Source organism: Grampus griseus, assembly GCF_964374135.1.
Source record: "Grampus griseus genome assembly, chromosome: 16".
NCBI classification, from domain to species: domain Eukaryota; kingdom Metazoa; phylum Chordata; class Mammalia; order Artiodactyla; family Delphinidae; genus Grampus; species Grampus griseus.
In genome coordinates, this window is record NC_139010.1 from 67,655,222 (window position 1) to 67,676,101 (window position 20,880).

Consider the following 20,880-nt stretch of genomic DNA (forward strand, 5'->3'; position numbering starts at 1 on the left):
TTATGCTGAATGAAGAAGGCTTGGTTGACTTCTTTTCTTTTTCAACACTTGAAAAATATCACTTCCTTACGCCTGTTTGATTTCTCATGAGAAATCCACTGTCATTCAAATCATTGTTCCCCTATAGGTTTATGTTGTTTTCTGGCTGCCTTAGTTTTCAGAAATTTTATTATCATATTCTGGGAATGAATTTCTTTGGGTTTTTCCTGTTTGGGATTTGCTCAGCTTTTTGTCTCTATAAGTCCAACCCCTCCCCGCCAAATTTCAGATGTTTCAGTCATTGTCTCTTTAAATAATTTTTCACCCCCATATCCATTCTTCTCTTCTTCTGGGATTCTGAAGAAACAAATATTAGACGTTTTGTTTCTGTCCCACAGCTTACTGAGGCTCTTTTGAGTTTTTTGGTTTTTTTTTTTGCGGTACACGGGCCTCTCACTATTGTGGCCTCTCCCGTTGCAGAGCACAGGCTCCGGACGCGCAGGCTCAGCAGCCACGGCTCACGGGCCCAGCCGCTCCGTGGCATGTGGGATCTTCCCGGACCGGAACACGATCCCGTGTCCCCTGCATCAGCAGGCGGACTCTCAACCACTGCGCCACCAGGGAAGCCCTCTTTTGAGTTTTTAAAATCTCTTTTCTTTCTGCTGTTCAGATTGGATCATTTCTACTGATCTTTCTTCAAATTCACTGAATTTTCAATAATCTCCATTATCCTATTGAGCCCCTCCAGTGAGTTTTATTTATTATATTATTTGGCTCTAAAATTTTCATTTGATTCTCGATTTACCTTTTATTTCTTTGTTGAGACTTTATAGTTATTTGTATGTTTCCAGAGTATATGTAGTTGTTGGAGCATTTTTTTTTTGGTTTTGTTTTTTGAGACCTGCTTTAAAATCCTTGTCAGATAATTCCAACATGTCATCTCATTGTTGGTGTCTGTTGATTGTCTTTTCCAATTCAAGTTGATATTTTCCTAGTTCTTGGTATGATGAGTAATTTTGGATTACATCCTGGACATTTTGAGACTTATAAAATTTTGATTTCTTTTTAAGCCTTCTGTTTAGCAGTCAACCTGTTTTGTTTCAGAATACATGCCCTAACCCATTTTTGTGGTTTTTGGTTCCAATATAGTTTTTTTTCTTTTACATCTTTATTGGAGTATAATTGCTTTACGATGGTGTGTTAGTTTCTGTTTTATAGCAAAGTGAATCAGTTATACATATACATATGTTCCCATATCTGTTCCCTCTTACGTCTCCCTCCCTCCCACCCTCCCTATCCCACCCCTCCAGGCGGTCACAAAGCACCGAGCTGATCTCCCTGTGCTATGCGGCTGCTTCCCACTAGCTATCTACCTTACGTTTGGTAGTGTATATATGTCCATGCCTCTCTCTCGCTTTGTCACAACTTACCCTTTCCCCTCCCCATATCCTCGTCCATTCTCTAGTAGGTCTGTGTCTTTATTCCTGTCTTACCCCTAGGTTCTTCATGACATTTTTTTCCCTTAAATTCCATATATATGTGTTAGCATACGGTATTTGTCTTTCTCCTTCTGACTTACTTCACTTTGTATGACAGACTCTAGGTCTATCCACCTCATTACAAATAGCTCAATTTTGTTTCTTTTTATGGCTGAGTAATATTGCATTGTATATATGTGCCACATCTTCTTTACCCATTCATCCGATGATGGACACTTAGGTTGTTTCTATCTCCAGGCTATTGTAAATAGAGCTGCAGTGAACATTTTGGTACATGACTCTTTTTGAATTATGGTTTTCTCAGGGTATATGCCCATTAGTGGGATTGCTGGGTCATATGGTGGTTCTATTTTTAGCTTTTTAAGGAACTTCCATACTGTTCTCCACAGTGGCTGTATCAATTTACATTCCCACCAACAGTGCAAGAGTGTTCCCTTTTCTCCACACCCTCTCCAGCATTTATTGTTTCTAGATTTTTTGATGATGGCCATTCTGACTGGTGTGAGATGATATCTCATTGTAGTTTTGATTTGTATTTCTCTAATGATTAATGAAGTTGAGCATTCTTTCATGTGTTTGTTGGCAGTCTGTATATCTTCTTTGGAGAAATGTCTATTTAGGTCTTCTGCCCATTTTTGGATTGGGTTGTTTGTTTTTTTGTTATTGAGCTGCTTATAAATTTTGGAGATTAATTCATTGTCAGTTGCGTCATTTGCAAATATTTTCTCCCATTCTGAGGGTTGTCTTTTGGTCTTGTTTATGGTTTCCTTTGCTGTGCAAAAGCTTTGAAGTTTCATTAGGTCCCATTTGTTTATTTTTCTTTTTATTTCCATTTCTCTGGGATGTGGGTCAGAAAGGATCTTGCTGTGATTTGTGTCGTAGAGTGTTCTGCCTATGTTTTCCTCTAAGAGTTTGATAGTTTCTGACCTTACATTTAGATCTTTAATCCATTTTGATATTATTTTGGTGTTAGGGAGTGATCTAATCTCATACTTTTACATGTAGCTGTCCAGTTTTCCCAGCACCACTTATTGAAGAGGCAGTCCTTTCTCCACTGTACATTCCTGCCTCCTTTATCAAAGATAAGGTGACCATATGTACATGGGTTTATCTGTGGGCTTTCTATCCTGTTCCATTGATCTATCTTTCTGTTTTTGTGCCAGTACCATACTGTCTTGATTACTGTAACTTTGTAGCATAGTCTGAAGTCAGGGAGCCTGATTCCTCCAGCTCCGTTTTTCGTTCTCAAGATTGCTTTGACTATTTGGGGTCTTTTGTGTTTGCATACAAATTGTGAAATTTTTTGTTCTACTTCTGTGAAAAATGCCAGTGGTAGTTTGATAGGGATTGCATTGAATCTGTAGATTGCTTTGGGTAGTAGAGTCATTTTCACAATGTTGATTCTTCCAATCCAAGAACACAGTATATCTCTTCATTTATTTGTATCATCTTTAATTTCTTTCATCAGTGTCTTATAATTTTCTGCATACAGGTCTTTTGTCTCCTTAGGTAGGTTTATTCTTAGATATTTTATTCTTTTTGTTGCAATGGTAAATGGGAGTGTTTTCTTGATTTCACTTTCAGATTTTTCATCATTAGTATATAGGAATGCCAGAGATTTCTGTGCATTAATTTTGTATCCTGCTACTTTACCAAATTCATTGATTAACTCTAGTAGTTTTCTGGTAGCATCTTTAGGATTCTCTATATATAGTATCATGTCATCTGCAAACAGTGACAGCTTTAGTTCTTCTTTTCTGATTTGAATTCCTTTTATTTCCTTTTCTTCTCTGATTGCTGTGGCTAAAACTTCCAAAACTATGTTGAATAAGAGTGGTGAGAGTGGGCAGCCTTGTCTTGTTCCTGATCTTAGTGGAAATGCTTTCAATCTTTCACCATTGAGGACGATGTTGGCTGTGGGTTTGTCATATATGGCCTTTATTTTGTTGAGGAAAGTTCCCTCTATGCCTACTTTCTGCAGGGTTTTTATCATAAATGGGTGTTGAATTTTGTCGAAAGCTTTCTCTGCATCTACTGAGATGATCATATGGTTTTTCTCCTTCAATTTGTTAATATGGTTTATCACATTAATTGTTTTGCGTATATTGAAGAATCCTTGCATTCCTGGAATAAACCTCACTTGATCATGGTGTATGATCCTTTTAATGTGCTTTTTAGGGGTATTCTGGTCTGCCCTGTTTGTATGCCACCCCAAGACCAATCTGAAAAATAGGTGATATTCCACACTACAGTTCAGTTCTCAAAGCATTTGTTGTTTTCATTCTGGTTGGTTTCTTGCTGAGCTTCTAAGGAGTGTGCTTGGGAATACACAGATTGAAAGAATCCCTTTCTCCAGCTCCCTCCTCTCCATAATTTTCTCCTTCGCCCTCTAGTTGTGAAGGAGTGGTGTGCTGTCTCTTTGCTAACATTTGCTTAGTGCACGGCAGGGGATGATCCACAGGATTCTTCCTCATAGTACAGCTTTTGCACCAGTGGAGAGGGAGAGGGCTACCACTTCTTGGCTGACATTTACTAAGTACAGGGTGGGGATGGTCAACAGGGCTCTCCTCCATAGTTTCCATGGCTGCAGTACTGATGCCAAGGGGGATGTGTACTGCTTCTCTTCAAGTTAGTGCAGAGCTGGGTGGTTGGCAGAGTTTTACTCTACAGTCTTTGTGGCCTCAGTGCCAGTTGGGAGGGGTGGGACATGACTTCTTCTGTGGTGTTCAAGTGGAATAAGGAGGGGTATAGTCAAAAGGGTTCCATCCTGCAGTGCTATTCTCTTCATAGTCCTTTGACTAGAGACAGCAGACTTTTCTTGGACCTTGTTTTAGTCCATGCTTATTGGTGTTTTGGGTTTATGGGCTTCTCTACTGCCAGGCCAGGATATATAGGAAATAAAAACAAAGCAAAACAAAAAACCCCTAGAGTACTAACCACCAGGTCATCTGCAAACCAAGGTTCCTAACCAGTCTGCCTTCTTTTCTCTACCTTTCAGAATATTCTGCTAGTTGCTTCATGTATTTTGTCAGGGTTTTAAGTTGTAATTAATGTGAGGAACAAGGTAGAGTGGGCTTATTCCATCTTGTATGGAACCAGAAGTCTTGTTTATTGTAATTCAAGATTCAATATTGTAAAGCTTTCACATCGGCATTTAAGGTAAGACTAAGGAATATATTTAGTATATATGGTCTATTGATGTGGTTTTTTAAGTAAATAATTATTAAATGTGATAATCATCATTATAATCTTATACCAAGAATAGATCTTATTAGGTTAGTGCTGTCTCACTTCCATCTCCCCTCATCTTTTCAATCTTTGTGGATCATTTTGGGTCAGTCATGTTACCAGTGAACCTTTTCTACTTCTAAGAACCTTTAATCCTTCTCACTATCAACTAAAAAAGCTACCTTTGCAGTTCCTAGAATCTGGTAATTAGCTGCAGATAGAGCAGTTTTACCGTAGTGATTAAGAATATAGGCAGTGTACCACCTACATTGGAATCTTAGCTCTGCCACTTTTCCAGGATCACAAAGCTAATTACTAAAAATATTTCTGTGCCTCAGTCGTCCCTGTGTGTAAAATAGAGATAAGAATTTATCTCATAGAGCAGTTATAATGTTTGTAAATTCCATACAATAGTGCTTGTACATAGAAAGCGCTCAGACATTAGTTGCTGTTGTGATTTCTCCCACTTTTCAGCTCTTAAAAACATTTGCAGTTTGGTGACTTGCATACCTATCTTACCTCTTCCTGTTAGATTGTAAATTCCTTAAAGAGAGAGCCCGCCTTGTTAATTTTTATAATTTTTCAATGGATTTTGCAAAGTAGAAGGTGTTCAATAAATATTTACTGTATCAAATCTTAGGAAAATAGCAAAATTTTCAGTAAGATTGTTTTTCAGAGCCCATTTACTTAATATAAATTTATAACCTAAAGTAATATAATACTCTCTCTGTATTATATTTCAGGAATTCTAATGAATCATTGATTGACCAGCACCATTTTACCAGTTGGAATGAGTTATCAGAAATGGGCATAGTGCTTTTAGATCCAACACGTAACAGATGGCGATTACTTCTTGAAGCCAACGCCTTTTTTGATTGTGTAGGATTTTTGTCTCTTCATCTTTGAATTCCAGTTTCTGCTGTTGGCAAATAAAAGGAGTTCATGTAGTTTTTGCCCAAGCTTGAGTCACCATGAGTAGTAGTTTAGGAAAAGAAAAAGACTCTAAAGAGAAAGATCCCAAAGCACCATCAGCCAAGGAAAGAGAAAAGGAGGCAAAAGCCTCTGGAGGTTTTGGGAAAGAGAGCAAAGAAAAAGAACCTAAGACCAAAGGGAAAGATGCCAAAGATGGAAAGAAGGACTCCAGTGCTGCCCAACCAGGGGTGGCTTTTTCAGTTGATAATACGATCAAACGGCCAAATCCAGCACCTGGGACTAGAAAGAAATCTAGCAATGCAGAGGTGATTAAAGAGCTCAACAAATGCCGGGAAGAGAACTCAATGCGTTTGGACTTATCCAAGAGGTCTATACACATATTGCCATCATCAATCAAAGAGTTGACTCAATTAACAGAACTTTATTTATATAGCAACAAATTACAGTCCCTCCCAGCAGAAGTGGGCTGTCTAGTAAATCTCATGACACTTGCTCTAAGTGAAAATTCACTTACCAGTTTGCCTGACTCTCTTGATAACTTGAAGAAGCTGCGGATGCTTGATTTACGGCATAATAAACTGAGAGAAATTCCTTCAGTGGTGTATAGGCTGGATTCTCTTACCACTCTTTACCTTCGCTTTAATCGAATAACTACTGTGGAAAAAGACATCAAAAACCTGTCAAAACTCAGCATGCTTAGCATTCGAGAGAACAAAATCAAACAACTACCTGCTGAAATTGGTAAGAGGCCTTGGGTTACTATTATTGTTTGTAGTATTTGTTATGCTCAATAATTTTGTCCAGTGCTTTTCCATATCAGAAAATATCTGATACTTGTCTAAAAAACAGCTGGTTTCTAAGTTTTGTCTTCTTTATGGTTTACTTTAATCAGTTATAGCGGTATTAATAGTACATGGTTTGAGATTATTTTATAGACCTAGATAATTAGTTAGAATGTAGATGTAATTGGGCCTTTTTCACACAAATCTAATCTGCTTTCATTTTCATTGGAAAAAAGTAAATTTGAAGCAGAAAAAGAATTTTTACCTAATTTTTTAATTGTTACCACCTGTTTTTAAAGTATTTACAAGATATGATTATATAAGATGCTTTAAGCCTGCATTTTCTCATTCTCTGACACCTTCTTTTTTACCTAAAAAGTGTTTGTTTAAATTCATATTACTTTTCTACCTAATTTACCACAAAAGATTGGCGTATCAGAGCCTTGTGAAGAAGCAGGGTTGTAAGAAAGTTGAAAAGAAAATTTCATTTTGAAAGTACTTACATGTTCATTAAAAACAATCTAAGGATACAGAAAAGTAGAAAAGTTAGCGATAGTTAATGCCAACACTGTTAGTATTTTGGTAGATTTCATTCTTGTTTTTATATGTAAAGCTAAATTGTACTGAAAAAAGGGGACTGTTTTTAAAAGAATAGATCGTAGAATAAAAAATAGGAAATACACATGTGTAAACAAGTCAGTAAAAAGAAGTTAGTTGTTTTGGTATTTTTAATTAAAAAAAAATTTCAGCAACTTTTGGAATGTAGTCAACCGTTGACTTACCGATTTTGAGAAATTGATAGACGGTATTATCTTTGTGGGCCCTTTTTATGAGAGTTTGAAAAATTGACATAAAAATTGATTATACAGCTTTTAAAGGGAAGTTTCCCTTTTTTGTGTGAAACACAAATTTATTCTGAATAAAACAGGTTAAATATATTGGTTGAGCATTGGTCTTATAGTGGGTGATGAAGGAAACTTTGTTTTTAGGCTGTGCAGCTATGTAGAGATATAATATTCTCTGGGTGTTTCAAAATTTTTATTTAGCTTTGAGAAAGATGCAGTTTAAATTTTAGGTATGGTGTTCTATTATATTTAGCTCTAACCAGACACTTAATTTAATTTTGGTTTAATTAAATGTATTTAGAAAATCCACAGTCATTTTTCTCAAGCAATGTACTTGTATTTATAAAGTGTGACACACTTATGAGATACTAAAATAGCCCTAGGAATTCGAATGGATATGTTCCTTTCCATGTCTTCAGATAACAATGTGGTTGTTGAATGACATTTGATTTTTGTACCAGATTCAGTCAAAATTTGACCTGTTTGTATGACTCATTGTAGAATAGAATTATAAGCTGTTGGGGAAAGAAATGCTGAATTTTTATGTAGAAATATAAAATGTTATTTCCAGTCTTTGTACTTATTGTTGTTTTGTGCATGTGTTACACTCCATTCTAAAACGTTGGCTTTCATTCATATGAAAGTCTTTCTTTGAGGATTTTTTTTTTCTTTAGAAGATGTTGTCAAATTACCTGGGAATTAAGAACATGCATTTCTTAAGCAAGAAACTATTTCATAGGACTTTAAATTTACTTCACTTTGTTCTTGAGCAGATGGTTACAACATTTTTACTAAAAAGTGAATTTTTAAAAATTGGCAAATTATATTTAATTAAATGGTTGATTTTTGTGGCTGCCTAATCTTTGGAACTTTATTCCTAAATTTGTAATTTATAAAATAACCATTGATTTGTTTTTTAATGAGCACCCTCCCACCATTAGTGACATTGAAGTTTTGTGTTCTTGTAATTTCTGTATTTCTATAAAAATAGTAACTTCATAAATGTCATTTATTTTATTCCGAGCAGGGCATCAGATAGAAAGTAAACTGCTTTAAAAAATAAAACAATATTTCTTATAAGGAGTTAGAATTTATAAGGTTTAACTTACATGCATGGATTTGGGACAAACATTGCTGAAGTCTGCGTTATGTTTCCTTATAGGGAAAAAGAAAATAAAGATCTAGTAAAAATAACATAATTGTAATAATAAGAGTAGCTGTTGTTTGAGCACAGTATGTCATAGAACATACACTATTTTGTACACATAAATTTACATCTAATATCTCATTAAATTCTTACAGTAATCCAATGAAATAGGTACTTCTCACCTCATTGTACTGAAAAAGGAACTGAAAATTTAGTGAGATTAGATAATTTACTAAAGATCATACAGTTAAGAAGATGGCATAGTCAGAGCTTGAATCTAGGTCTCACTGTACTGCTCCCACTAGTCTAGAAGAGTGGGTCTCATCCCATAGATTATGATTTACTGGTCTGGCAGGTCCAGGGGATCTGTACTTTTAATGAGTAAGTTGGGTTATTCCAAGTGTAGCTGCAGTTGAAAGCTATTACAGTAGATTTTTTTTTTTTTTGAGAGGGGACAGTGTTAACAGCTTAATTGAGATATAATTCACATACCATATGATTAATGCATTCGAAGTATACAATTCAGTGGGTTTTAGCATGTTCACAGACTTGTTCACTATCACAAACAATTATGGGAGATTTTCATCACCCCAGAAAGAAACTCTGTTCTGTTTGGCAGTTACCCCACCCCACCCATGTTTTCTCCCAACTCCTTAGCCCTAGGCAAACACTAATCTACTTTCTTTTTCTATAAATTTACCTATTCTGGACATTTCATATAAATGGAATCATAAAATATATAGTCTTTGGTGGCTAGCTTCTTTCACTTAGCATAATGTTTTCAAAATTCAGGTCATAGCATCTAACAGTACATCATTCCTTTTTATTGCTGAATGATATTCCACTGTATGATTATACCACATTTTGTTTATCCACTCATCAGTTGTTGAACATTTGGGTTGTTTTCACTTTCTGGCTATTATGAATAAAATTACTGTGAACATTTGTGTAAAAGTTTTTGTGTAGACATTTGTTTTCATTTCTCTTCGGTGTATACCTAGAAGTAGATTTACTGAGTCATATGGTAACTCTATGTTTAATCTTTCGAGGAAATACTGGACTATTTTCTTAAGTGGCTACACCATTTTACCTTCCCATTAGCAGTGTATGAGGGTTCCAATTCCTCTATATCGTCAACATTCTTGTGATTATCTGTCTTTTTTTATTATAGCCATTCCATGAGTGTGAAGTGGTATCTCATTATGTTTTTAATTTATAGTTTCCTGATTATTATTGATTTGTTTTTAACTCTTGAAGGCTATCTTTTATTATAAAGGAAAGAGAGAAATAGTTATTTTCTGTGATGCAGATCTTGCTTTACTGCTTTTTTAATTACACAAAAACCCCCAAAATCCTGAGCTCCTTTGAGAATGCTTACAAAATAAGACTCATGCACCCAGATCAAATAAAACGGAATTTGACATTTCTAAAAGTTATACGTCTTTAATGCAATTTGACTTACTGCTGAAACTCATAACAAGAGAATTTACAATTCAAAATATATGCTAATTATCATTTTGTTAAACTTTCATTTATACGTATTAGATCCACATTATTATAGATATATATATATTAGATATATATTATGCATATTAAGTGCTTATTCTTCTCTGTTGTTTTTATGAGTATACCACTTTCAATCATGCCATCCAGTTTGTGTTCAGCAGTATATTTGAGGAATGTGAGAAATTAGAAGTTTGTGAAACATAGCCTAGTATTTAGTTTAAATAATGTATTTGGAATTTAACAGCTGTGCTGTTGCCTTTATAGGGAAATTATGTTAAAATCTGAATACCTGTTTAAGCATTAATAGTATCTTTATTAATGCCATGTGATTTGATACTAATGATGCATATTCACGTGGGTGAATACTGGCAGAAAGCAGTAAAAGGATACTGAAAGACATACGAAGAGCCAGACATAATACATTAGAGAGCAGCCAAGAAAACTCTTCACTTGGTAATATTGACTTACTTTTTTCCTTTTGTATGGTAAGTCATGGACAAATAAAGTAAATGTCCTATCTTTTTGTGTTAAATAAGATAGATGGAAACCTTAGTCATTGCTTTTTTAGATTAGTGTTTCATTCTTCCTGCCCATACCTCCTTTCACCATTTTTAATCTTGAAAGAGACTCTTCACTGAACACCAAGGCACTCAAGAAATCATGTTTTCAGAGGGAAAACAGTGAATAACCACTCCCTTACCCCATCCTTCCCTGCACCGCCCCCCCCCACCCCCCGCAATTGGCCTGGTTCCTTTGAGTTTCATGTTAGAGATGTGCTTTTGTAAATTTTTTTGGGTGGGCCTGAATAGATTAGAGTGAGGGTCATCAGGTTGTCAGTTTGAATAATTAATCACTTTACTTAAGGAAACTCTGATTAGTGAAGTTTTAAATGATTTTATTTTTCTAGAAAGAAAATGATTACTCTTTGAAACCAGAAATAAACTCCATCTTTGTCTCTTACTAATATTCCTACAACTTTTCCTTCATTGAATTAAAGGCTGGTTTAAGATTGCTTCTCCTTAAAGTTTCCTCCTATTATTATTTATAAAAACGGCTAAGTTAGAGGGAATCTTAAAAAAATCTGTTTGTCCTATATATTGTATGTTCAATAAAATGCTACATCATTTATATTGTATACAATTTTGTGTAAATTTCTCTTAGGAGAATGATCTGCTATGTTATGTATGCTTTTTGAGAACCCAGATCATTTTTACTCATTAAAAAAAACCTCTCACAGCATTCAGATATATGAGAAATTAGAAACAGCAATTTTTTAACCCATATGACTCATTAACATTTATTGAAAACAATCAATTTTCTACTATATATACTATAGTACTGCAGTTATTTTTTATGTCAAGTAATATATAATAAATATGTATGTATAATCAATATATATAAAAATACTAAGAACAGAATCAGCAATTTTTTTTAAGTTGAAGGACCTTAGAGATCTTATTTAATTCCCTATTATGTAATTTTCTATGAATTTTTGCAGGTAATAAACAGTGGGTTTTCAGTAAATGTGGCTTGAAGTGAATTTAGTGAAGCCAAATACTATTACCCAATTTTTAATATTAACCCAAATTGTAGTTCCTAAAATCCCTTAGTTCCTAAAATTCTTGAAGTTCTCCTAGGACTGCCAGAGGTGCTGCAATTGCTTTCATGGTCCAGGTAACATTATTTAATGATCTCATTTGAGTGTTTTGTACAAGTGCTAATGAGTAACTTAGTTTGGCAGGAAAACGAAATCAGGAAAGGGAGTTCATAGTTGTTAATAAATAACTTCTTTTCACTGGAAATCAGTAAGAAACCTTAGAGGCCTAGAAATGAACTGTTAACTTAGTTGATTGTTATCAAATTGTCAGGTGTTTCACTAAACAACAGAAACCTGGAAAAGTTACTCTTATTGCTAAAGGAGGATGTAAGAGAACAGAAAAAAACACTTCAACCATCTTAGAAGGATCTGATAGAACCAGAGGATACATTTGACTTCCCACACTGCTAAGGTGTAGGGAGGAGGGCAATCATTGTACTCTAATGATAGCATGCTATCCATTCAAAGAATATAGACACTGTTGTCCATGTTGCTTAGTTACAGAAGCACTTGCTCAGAAGAACTACTAAAGTTTTCTTTGCAATGAAAGGGAGAATTAAGCTTTCAAGACAAATTTATGCAAATATAATAGTGTGTATTCTGACCTAAGTCCCTAAATCTATTCAAGCTTGTGTAATAAGTATTTCCAGCCCTTGTTAATTATGTAGTTTTACAAATGTATTTTAGTAAGATTTGATGTGATTTTTATAGAGCTAAGCTCTGAATGTTTGAAAAGTAACCCTATAAGCTCAGGAACGAGAGTTACTTTAAAAATGTAAGTGTCCTTATTAACGTGAGTCAAATGATAATATACGGAAGGCCACAACTTATGAAAGAAACCTAAATTATTTATTTACCAGTATTTGAGTGCCTGTTAATAGATATGTTTTAATAGGGCCTTTCTGTATGTTGCTAGGTTTAATTTACTAAAATTTAAAGAGTTTTTGCATTTATATTCATCATGGATATTGATCTGTAATTTCTTTTTTTTCTTCTGTTTTTTTGTAATGGTTTTCTATCAGGGCAATGCTGGCTTCATATTGTGGAATGAGTTGGAAAGTGTTCCTCTTTTATGTTCTGGAAGAGTTTGTGAAGAATTAGTATTATGTCTTCAAATGTTTAGAAGAATTTATCAGTCTTGTAATCTGGGACTGGGGTTTTCTTGGTAGGAAGGTTTTAAATGACTAAGTTAATAGGAAGTTATTTGGGTTTTCTGTTTCTTCTCAGTTGAACTTTGATAGTTTGAATCTGTCAAAGCATTTGTCTATTTTATTTGATCTGTTGAATTTTTTGGCATAAAGTTCATAATGGTTCTTTATTCTTCTAAAGTTTGTAATATATATATTATCACATCCCTCTTTCATTCATTCCTGATATTGGCTTTATTGGTCCTTTCAAAAAAACTGCTTTTGGTTTTATTATTTTTTAACTTATCTTCCATTTTTTTTTGTTTTCTGCTCTTAATTATCTAGTTCCTTATTACTTTATGTTTAATATGTCCTTTGTCTTCTGTCTTAAGTTGTTAGATTGATTTTGTATCTTTCTTCTTTGCATTATGTAAGGGCATTGATAGCTATAAACCTCCAAGTACTATTTTAGCAGCAGCACATACATTTTGATATGTTCTGTTTTCATTATTATTTAGTTCAAAGTATTTTCTAAATATCTCTTGTTATTCTCTAATCCATGGATTATTTAACAGTGCATTGTTCAATTTCCAAGTATTTCAGAGATGTTTTCATATTTTTTTTTCCCTTTTTTAACTTTTTGGCTGCACCATGCGGCTTGTGGGATCCTAATTCCCTGACCAGGGATCGAACCTGAACCCTCAGCAATGAAGGTGTGGAGTCCTAACCACTGGGACTGCCAGGGAATTCCCTATTTTTTGTTACTGATTTATAAAATACAGTCTGTCTTGGTAAATGTTCTATATGCAGTTGAAAAGAAGGTGCATTTTGCTGTTATTTTTGGAGCAAGGTCAAATTGGTTGATGATGTTATTAATTTCTTGTATACCCTTATCGATTTTCTGTCTACTTTTTTCTTCAATTAGTAAGAAATGAGTGTTGAAATACCCAACTATAGTAGTAGATTTGTCTTTCTCCCACTAGTGCTATTATTTTTGCTTCTTACATTTTGAAACTCTGTTACTAGTTGTATATATACTTAGGATTTTTTTTTTCTGATGCAGTTTATATCATTATGAACCATCTGTCTTTATGGTAATATTTCTGGTAGTATCTCTTTTTCTAAATTCTGATTTTATTTGATATAGCCATATCTTTTTCTATCTTTTTACTTTTTGTGTCTTTATATGTATTTAAAATTGTTTCTTGTAGACATCATATGGTTAGGTCTCTTGTTTTATCGTGACAGTTTGTCTTAATTGGAGGGTTTAGACCATTTACATTTAATATAGTTATCAATATGATTGGTTTAAATCTGTCAGCTGGCTGGCTATTTTCTATTTGTGCCATTTGTTACTTTTCCTTTTACCCTTCATTTCATGCCTTCTTTTGGATTTTTTTTATAGATTCCACTTATCTCAACTGCTGCATATTAGTTATACATCTCTGATACCTTTTTTAAGTGTCTGCTCTAATATTTACAGTGCATATCATAACAATACAGTCTACATTTATATAATATTATACCACTTTACATGTATCCTAAGAACCTTACAATAGAACACTTCTGTTTCTCCTGTTTTTTGTGCCATTATTGTCATACAATATATGACAATATACGTTATATATATTATGTTATTCATATATCATAAATCCCATAATAATATATTGCCATCGTTTTTACTTTAAACTTTATCTTTTTTTTTTTTTTTTTTTTTTTGGTGGCACGCGGGCCTCTCACTGTTGTGGCCTCTCCCGTTGCGGAGCACAGGCTCCGGATGCACAGGCTCAGCGGCCATGGCTCACGGGCTCAGCTGCTCCGCGGCATGTCGGATCCTCCCGGACCGGGGCACAAACCCGCGTCCCCTGCATCGGCAGACGGACTCTCAACCACTGCGCCACCAGGGAAGCCCTAAACTTTATCTTTTTTAAGCTATCCATTTTGGACAAATTTTAGAGGTAAAGAAAAATTGCAAAACAAATACTGAGGGTTCCTTGGTGGTTCTTCCCCAAAACAATTATTACTATATTCTAATGATGATTTTTTAAAATTTCCCTTGTTCCTTTTGCATTTATTAATTGAAATTCTTCTATAAGGAAGAGCTGTCCTTCACATTATTCATCATATTGGTGTATATAGTTAGAGAATGTTCCTTCTCATTACTGCATAATATTTCATAGTGTGAATATACCATGATTTTATTTATTCATTCTATTGTTTTTGGTTGAACAATACCAAATGCTGGTGCAAGCTCTCATTCATTACTGTGGGAATGCAAAGTGGTACAGACACTTTGGAAGACGAAGACAGTGGCAGTTTCTTCCAAAGCTAAACATAGTCTCACCATACAGTCTATCAATCATGCTCCTGTTTACTCAGATGAGTTGAAAACTTATGTCTATGCAAAAAACTGTACACAAAATGTTTTTAGCTGTTCTATTCATAATTGTTAAAAATTGGAAGTAACCAAGATGTCCTTCAATAAATGAGTGAATAGTAAACTAGTACACCCATACAATGGAATATTTGTTCAGTGGTAAAAAAGAAATGAACTATCAAGCTACAAAAAGACATGGAAGAACCTTAAATGCATATTGCTAAATGAAAGAAGTCAATCTGGAAAAGCTGCATATTATATGATTCCAACTATACAACATTCTGGAAAAGGCAAAATAAAAGATCGATGGTTGCCAAGGGCCCCAGGAGAGAGATGGATCAATGAGTAGTGAAGCACAGGGGATTTTTAGAGCAGTGAAACTTCTGTATGATACTGTGATGATGGATACATGATATTATGCACTTATCAAAACCTGTAGAACTGGACAACACAAAGAGTGGGTGGTGATGTAAAATATGGACTTCTAGTTAATAATAATAATGTATAAATGTTGGTTCATCAACTGTAACAAATGCACCAAATGCAGGATGTTAATAATAGTGGAAACTGTGGGGAGGTGGGGTATGTGGGAACTCTGTACTTCATGTGCAGTTTTTCTGTAGACCTGAAACTGCTCTAAAAACAAACAAAAAAACTACTCTTACTACCCTCACCACTACCTCCTTAGTCAAAGCTGAAGTCCTTACCTTAGCCCACAAGACCCTGACTCCGGGCTGCTTCATCTCCTGTCACTTTCTTCCTTACTCATTCTTCCAGCCACACTGGCTTTCTGTTGTGTTTTGAACTACTCTCTTGCCTCAGAGTCTTTGTGTTTGCTGTTCACTCAGCTTCCCCCAGATATTTCCATTGTTTCTTTCTTCTCCCATTATTCAGGTGTATACTCAAATGCTACTCCATCGGGGTTACTTTCCCCTTCTACTTACTATCAATATCTCTAATCTCCCCTTCCCCCATCACACTCTTTTATCCTGCTTTATTTTCTTTTATAGCTTTTATACGTCCTCACCTTGGTTATATATTATTTATTTTTTCCATATTAAAATATAAGTTCCATGAAGGCAGGAATTTTTTTTTTGTTTTTTTTGTTTGTTTGTTTGCGGTACGCGGGCCTCTCACTGTTGTGGCCTCTCCCGTTGCGGAGCACAGGCTCCGGACGCGCAGGCTCAGTGGCCATGGCTCACGGGCCCAGCCGCTCCGCGGCATGTGGGATCTTCCCGGACTGGGGCACGAACCCATGTCCTCTGCATCGGCACGCGGACTCTCAACCACTGCACGACCAGGGAAGCCCAAAGGCAGGAATTTTACCTCTTTTTTCCCTATTGTATCTTCAGTCCCTAGAATAGTGCCTAGTACATGGTAGGTGCTTAATAAGTATTTGTAGAATGGATCAGTGAATGAAGTCCGTGTTCTCTCTGTAGGCAAATCTATGTAGGAAGTCAAACTTAAAAGATTGCTTACTAAATATGGAATATGAGTCATAAGGTGTATCGTATTAATGGCTCGTGTCATCAATATGATAACATGATGTGTTCATTTTCACTAAAAGATACATCTGCTCCACAGACAGGAAACTTCTATTTAAGAGTCAAAAAATGCTCTTCCATGTACAGTGTAGGAGAGACTGCTAGTATTTACCTCTTGAATCTCCCTTTTTTTTTTTTCTCTTTGGATTAAAAAATGTGTAAAAACAAGGAAAAATCACAAAATACAAATATATAAAGTAGAAAATAAAAACCACTCTTCAATCCAGCCAGAGACAAGTCACTGTTAAGACCTTGATTATTGTCCTTTAGAACCATCTGAGATGAACTTATATTTTGTTAATAATATTTGGATCATATAGTAAAATAAATGTTTAAAGTACTAACTAACTGGACAGAGTATAGAAATAATAAATAGTGTGAAAGTAGTTTATGAACTCCTTAAATATTTAATATTCTGTCTTTTGTGATTTGTAGCACGAGCTCTTATCCTGGCACAGTATTGTCTAGTGCAGAATTTATCATATATTCAGAATTTTCAAATGTTTTTGATTATTTGAATATGAACAAGAAAAGCTTGGGCAGTTAGGAGTGTTGCTCTAAATAAGAGAGATCTTAAACTCCTTTTTTTTTCTCCTCACACTAAAAATGTTTTGTTAATTGCATTTAATAGGACATTTTGGATTAGTTCCAAAAATATTTTAGATTTTCCTGGAAACTATCTTTTATTAATTATAAACTTCCCTGAAATTTTTTAGATCTTTTTCATTAGACTGAAGAAAATTCAAAGTTCCTAAGAGAAAATGTTTTGCATGAATCCTTTAAAATGTATACGTGGATTTTGGGGAAAATCTAAAGTTTCAAATTTAACTCAATAATATATATAATTTACTTGTGAGTTTATTTCATGGACTAAAATAAAATTTAAAAATCATGTTACTTTTGTGTGCTGATGCTGTTAAAAACTTAAATCACATTTCCTGAGTTTTAAGCATTTTCAAAACTTTTCGTCATTACTAGATTGTGAGAAAGAAGTATTAGTGTTATTAGATGACACTCTTCTTAATGTATCGGTGTTAACATGATTTCCTGACTTTGCAGAGTGTTGTATTGCTGGAGGATAATTTTCGGGAGAGAATATATACTCAAAATAATTCAGTTATTGTATGGTGACTTATATAAATCAAAAAAGGATTTAGGATTTAACTTAATTTGAGTCTAGATAATTATATTCCCTGCTTTTTAAAAACACTTATTTTTTAGTTTAATATTAGATAGTCATATGTAAGTTCCTGTCCTAAGATATTGGTAATTCATCTGCTTCTGTGTTCAGAGGTGTCAAACTGGCATCCTGAACACTGAAAAAAGTCCACAGATACGTTCGATAACACAGTGTTTTGTTCTGTTTCAACCTAAAAATTAGTTGTTAGTATTTGAACATTAGAAGATTTTATATGAAAATATAAATTTCCAACTTCTTTTGACAAGCGTGAGAATTGGACAATATTGAGCTTTCTCGTCCCAACATTGCTGTGATTCTCAACCAGGGGCAATTTTGGCAGTGTTACAAAAAAGGACATTTGTCAATGTCTAGAGATAGTTTTGATTGTCATGACTTGGTGGGGAGGTGCTATTGGCATCTTATGGGTAAAGGCCGGGGATGCTGCTTATGCACAGGACAGCCTCCTACAGCAAAGAATTATCTGGTCCAAAGTATTTCAGTATTGAAGTTGAGAAGTCCTGTAGTGTAGCAATAATTGACCTGAGTTGAATCATATCTGTTCCGAATAGGCTAAAGTTAGCCAGTCTCCTCCCAACTTGCTTTATTTACTTGCTGGGACTCTATACACTTTTGAATTTGTGCATATTCCTTTAAAGTAGTGGGATTTACTTTCATGGGAACTGAAACAGCTTCAAGTATTATTAGAAAAGTTGTGGCAAATACAAAAAACATTTATTACTTCTGGCCTGAAGAGTATTAGAATCCAAGTTTTATTTTCCCCAGTTATCATCATTTATTCTTTCAGTTGAACATGGTTCTGTGTACTAAGCACTATACTAGATATGGAGGAGATGAGCAGCTGCTTACACTTTAAGGATTATTATGTCTTGGAGATATGTTCTGTTTACCATTATGTAATGCTTTCTATATCTCTGATAATTTTCCTTGCTTTGAAGTTGACTTTGTCTGAAATCTATGTAGCTACTTCAGCTTTCTTTTGATTAACATTAGCATTGTATTTCTTTTTCCATCCCTTTATTTTTAATCCACCTGTGTCTGTAAAGTAGGTTTTTCGAAGACAGTACTATTTAGTTGGGTCTCGTTTTTTAATCCACTTTGATAGTCTCTGTCTTTTATTTGGTTCATTCACATTCACATTTAAAGTGTTTATTGATTTAGTTGGCTTTTTTTAAATTAATTTTTATTGGAGTGTAGTGGCTTTATAATATCAACTGTATTTGGAACTGTTTTCTATTAGTTGAACTTGTTCTTTTTTTTTTTGTCTTTCACCATTTTTCTGCATTATCTGGGTTTAATTGAGCATTTTGTATTATTTCATTTTCTCTCTCCTTAACATATCATTTATACTTGTTTTAATTTTTTTTGTTTGTTTGTATGTATGTATGTGTGTGATTGCCCTGGAGTTTGCAGTATGGATTTACAGCTAACATAAGTCCACCTTCAAATAACACTGTACCATTCAGGGGTAGTGTGGGTACCTTATAACAGAATATTCCCAGTTCCTCCCTCCTGTCCCTTGTAACACTGCTGTCATTCATTTCATTTATCCTTAATCTATAATCACCTGCTATATTGTTGCTGTTAATACTTTGAACAAACTGTTATCTGTTAGATTAAGAATAAGAAAATAAAAGATTTTATTTTGTCTTTATTTATTACTTCTCTAAAGTTCTTCCTTTCTTTATGTAGATCTGAGCTTCTGACCTATATCATTTTCCTTCTTTCTGAAGAACTTATTTTAATATTTCTTGCAAGACAGGTCTGCTGGCAACAAATTCCCTCAATATCTGTTTGTCTGAGAAAGTCTTTATTTCTCCTTTACTTTGAAGGATAATTTCATTGGATATAGACTTTAGGTTGGTGATTTCTTTTTTTCTCTCAACACTTTAAATATTTCATTCCGTTCTCTTCTTGCTTGCATGGTTACTGAAGAGAAGTCCAATGTGTTCTTATCCTTATTCCTATATAGGTAAGGTGTTTTTTTTCCCCCCTCTATCTTCTTTCAGAAATTTCTCTTTGTCTTTGATTATCTGTATATGATTTTGAATATGATATGCCTAAGTGACAATAGGAGGGGACTTTTATCTTGACCCTGAGAACCTGGGGTGGGCCTCCTGGAGGTAAAGCACAAGGATTCCAATTTCTCCACATCCTTGCCAACATTTGTTTTGTTTGTTTGTTTTCTTTGTTTTTTTGTTGTTTTGATTGTAGCCATCTTCATGGGTATGCAGTGGTATCTCATCGTATTGATTTGCATTTTTTAATGATAAGTGATGTTGAGCATCTTTTCATGTGTTTATTGGCCATTTGCGTATCTTTGGAGAAATGTCTGTTCCAGTTCTTTGTCCGCTTTTAAATTGGGTGGTTTGTTTTTTTGTTGTTGAATTATGGGAGTTCTTTATACATTCTGGATAATTAATCCCTTAGCAGATATGTGATTTGTAAATATTTCCTCCTATTCTGTGGGTTGTCTTTTCATTCTCTTGATAGTGTCCTTTGATACATGTAAGTTTTAAATTTTGATGAAATCCAATTTACTTTCTCTTTTGTTGCTTATGTTTGTAATATGTGGCTTAATAATATGCCCTACACCCATTTTTCAGTTTTATGCACTTCATTTGCTTATCTTACTTTTTCAGTATTTCCAACCTCTGCCAAAAAAAAAAAGGAAAATCATGAGAGAGCCAATATAACTTTTATAAATAAGTTTTTGAAGACAGAAAAACACTAAGAATAATCTGAATTGCCAAATACAGTCCTTTCAACCAGAATGAGGAGAAAAATACCTTATTTTCTATCCTTTTGGAGTACTATTAAATTGAGAAGCAGTTTTGATTTATAAATCTCAGTTTACATATTTATATAACATCAGAATATATGCTTATTTGAAAGCATACATATTTTGAGGTAAAGGTGACCCTCAAGTTAAACTCAAGATGTATCTGATATTATTGTGTTGAATTTGGTTTAAAAAATTAGTAAGCTCTTTTTGAAGTAATGGAATATACAAATGTAAATGTGGTTAAATTGGTTACTTAAGTTAAAAAAATATATAATATTGGTTGGTAATGATTTACAACCAACATTTTAACATTATCAGATGTCATTTTCCTTT

At 34.2% G+C, this 20,880-nt stretch overlaps 1 protein-coding gene across 3 annotated transcripts in view; it reads left to right on the forward strand.

The window, feature by feature from the left end:
- Window positions 1-20,880, forward strand: part of SHOC2 (SHOC2 leucine rich repeat scaffold protein) — a 111,967-nt gene that overhangs the window by 60,872 nt on the left and 30,215 nt on the right. For all 3 annotated transcript variants that reach the window (XM_082673718.1, XM_082673717.1, XM_082673719.1), the window contains one exon: window positions 5,450-6,380. In XM_082673718.1, the coding sequence (XP_082529844.1) occupies window positions 5,678-6,380 (703 nt within the window). In that variant the 5' untranslated portion in view covers window positions 5,450-5,677. The remainder of the gene's footprint in view (window positions 1-5,449; window positions 6,381-20,880) is intronic.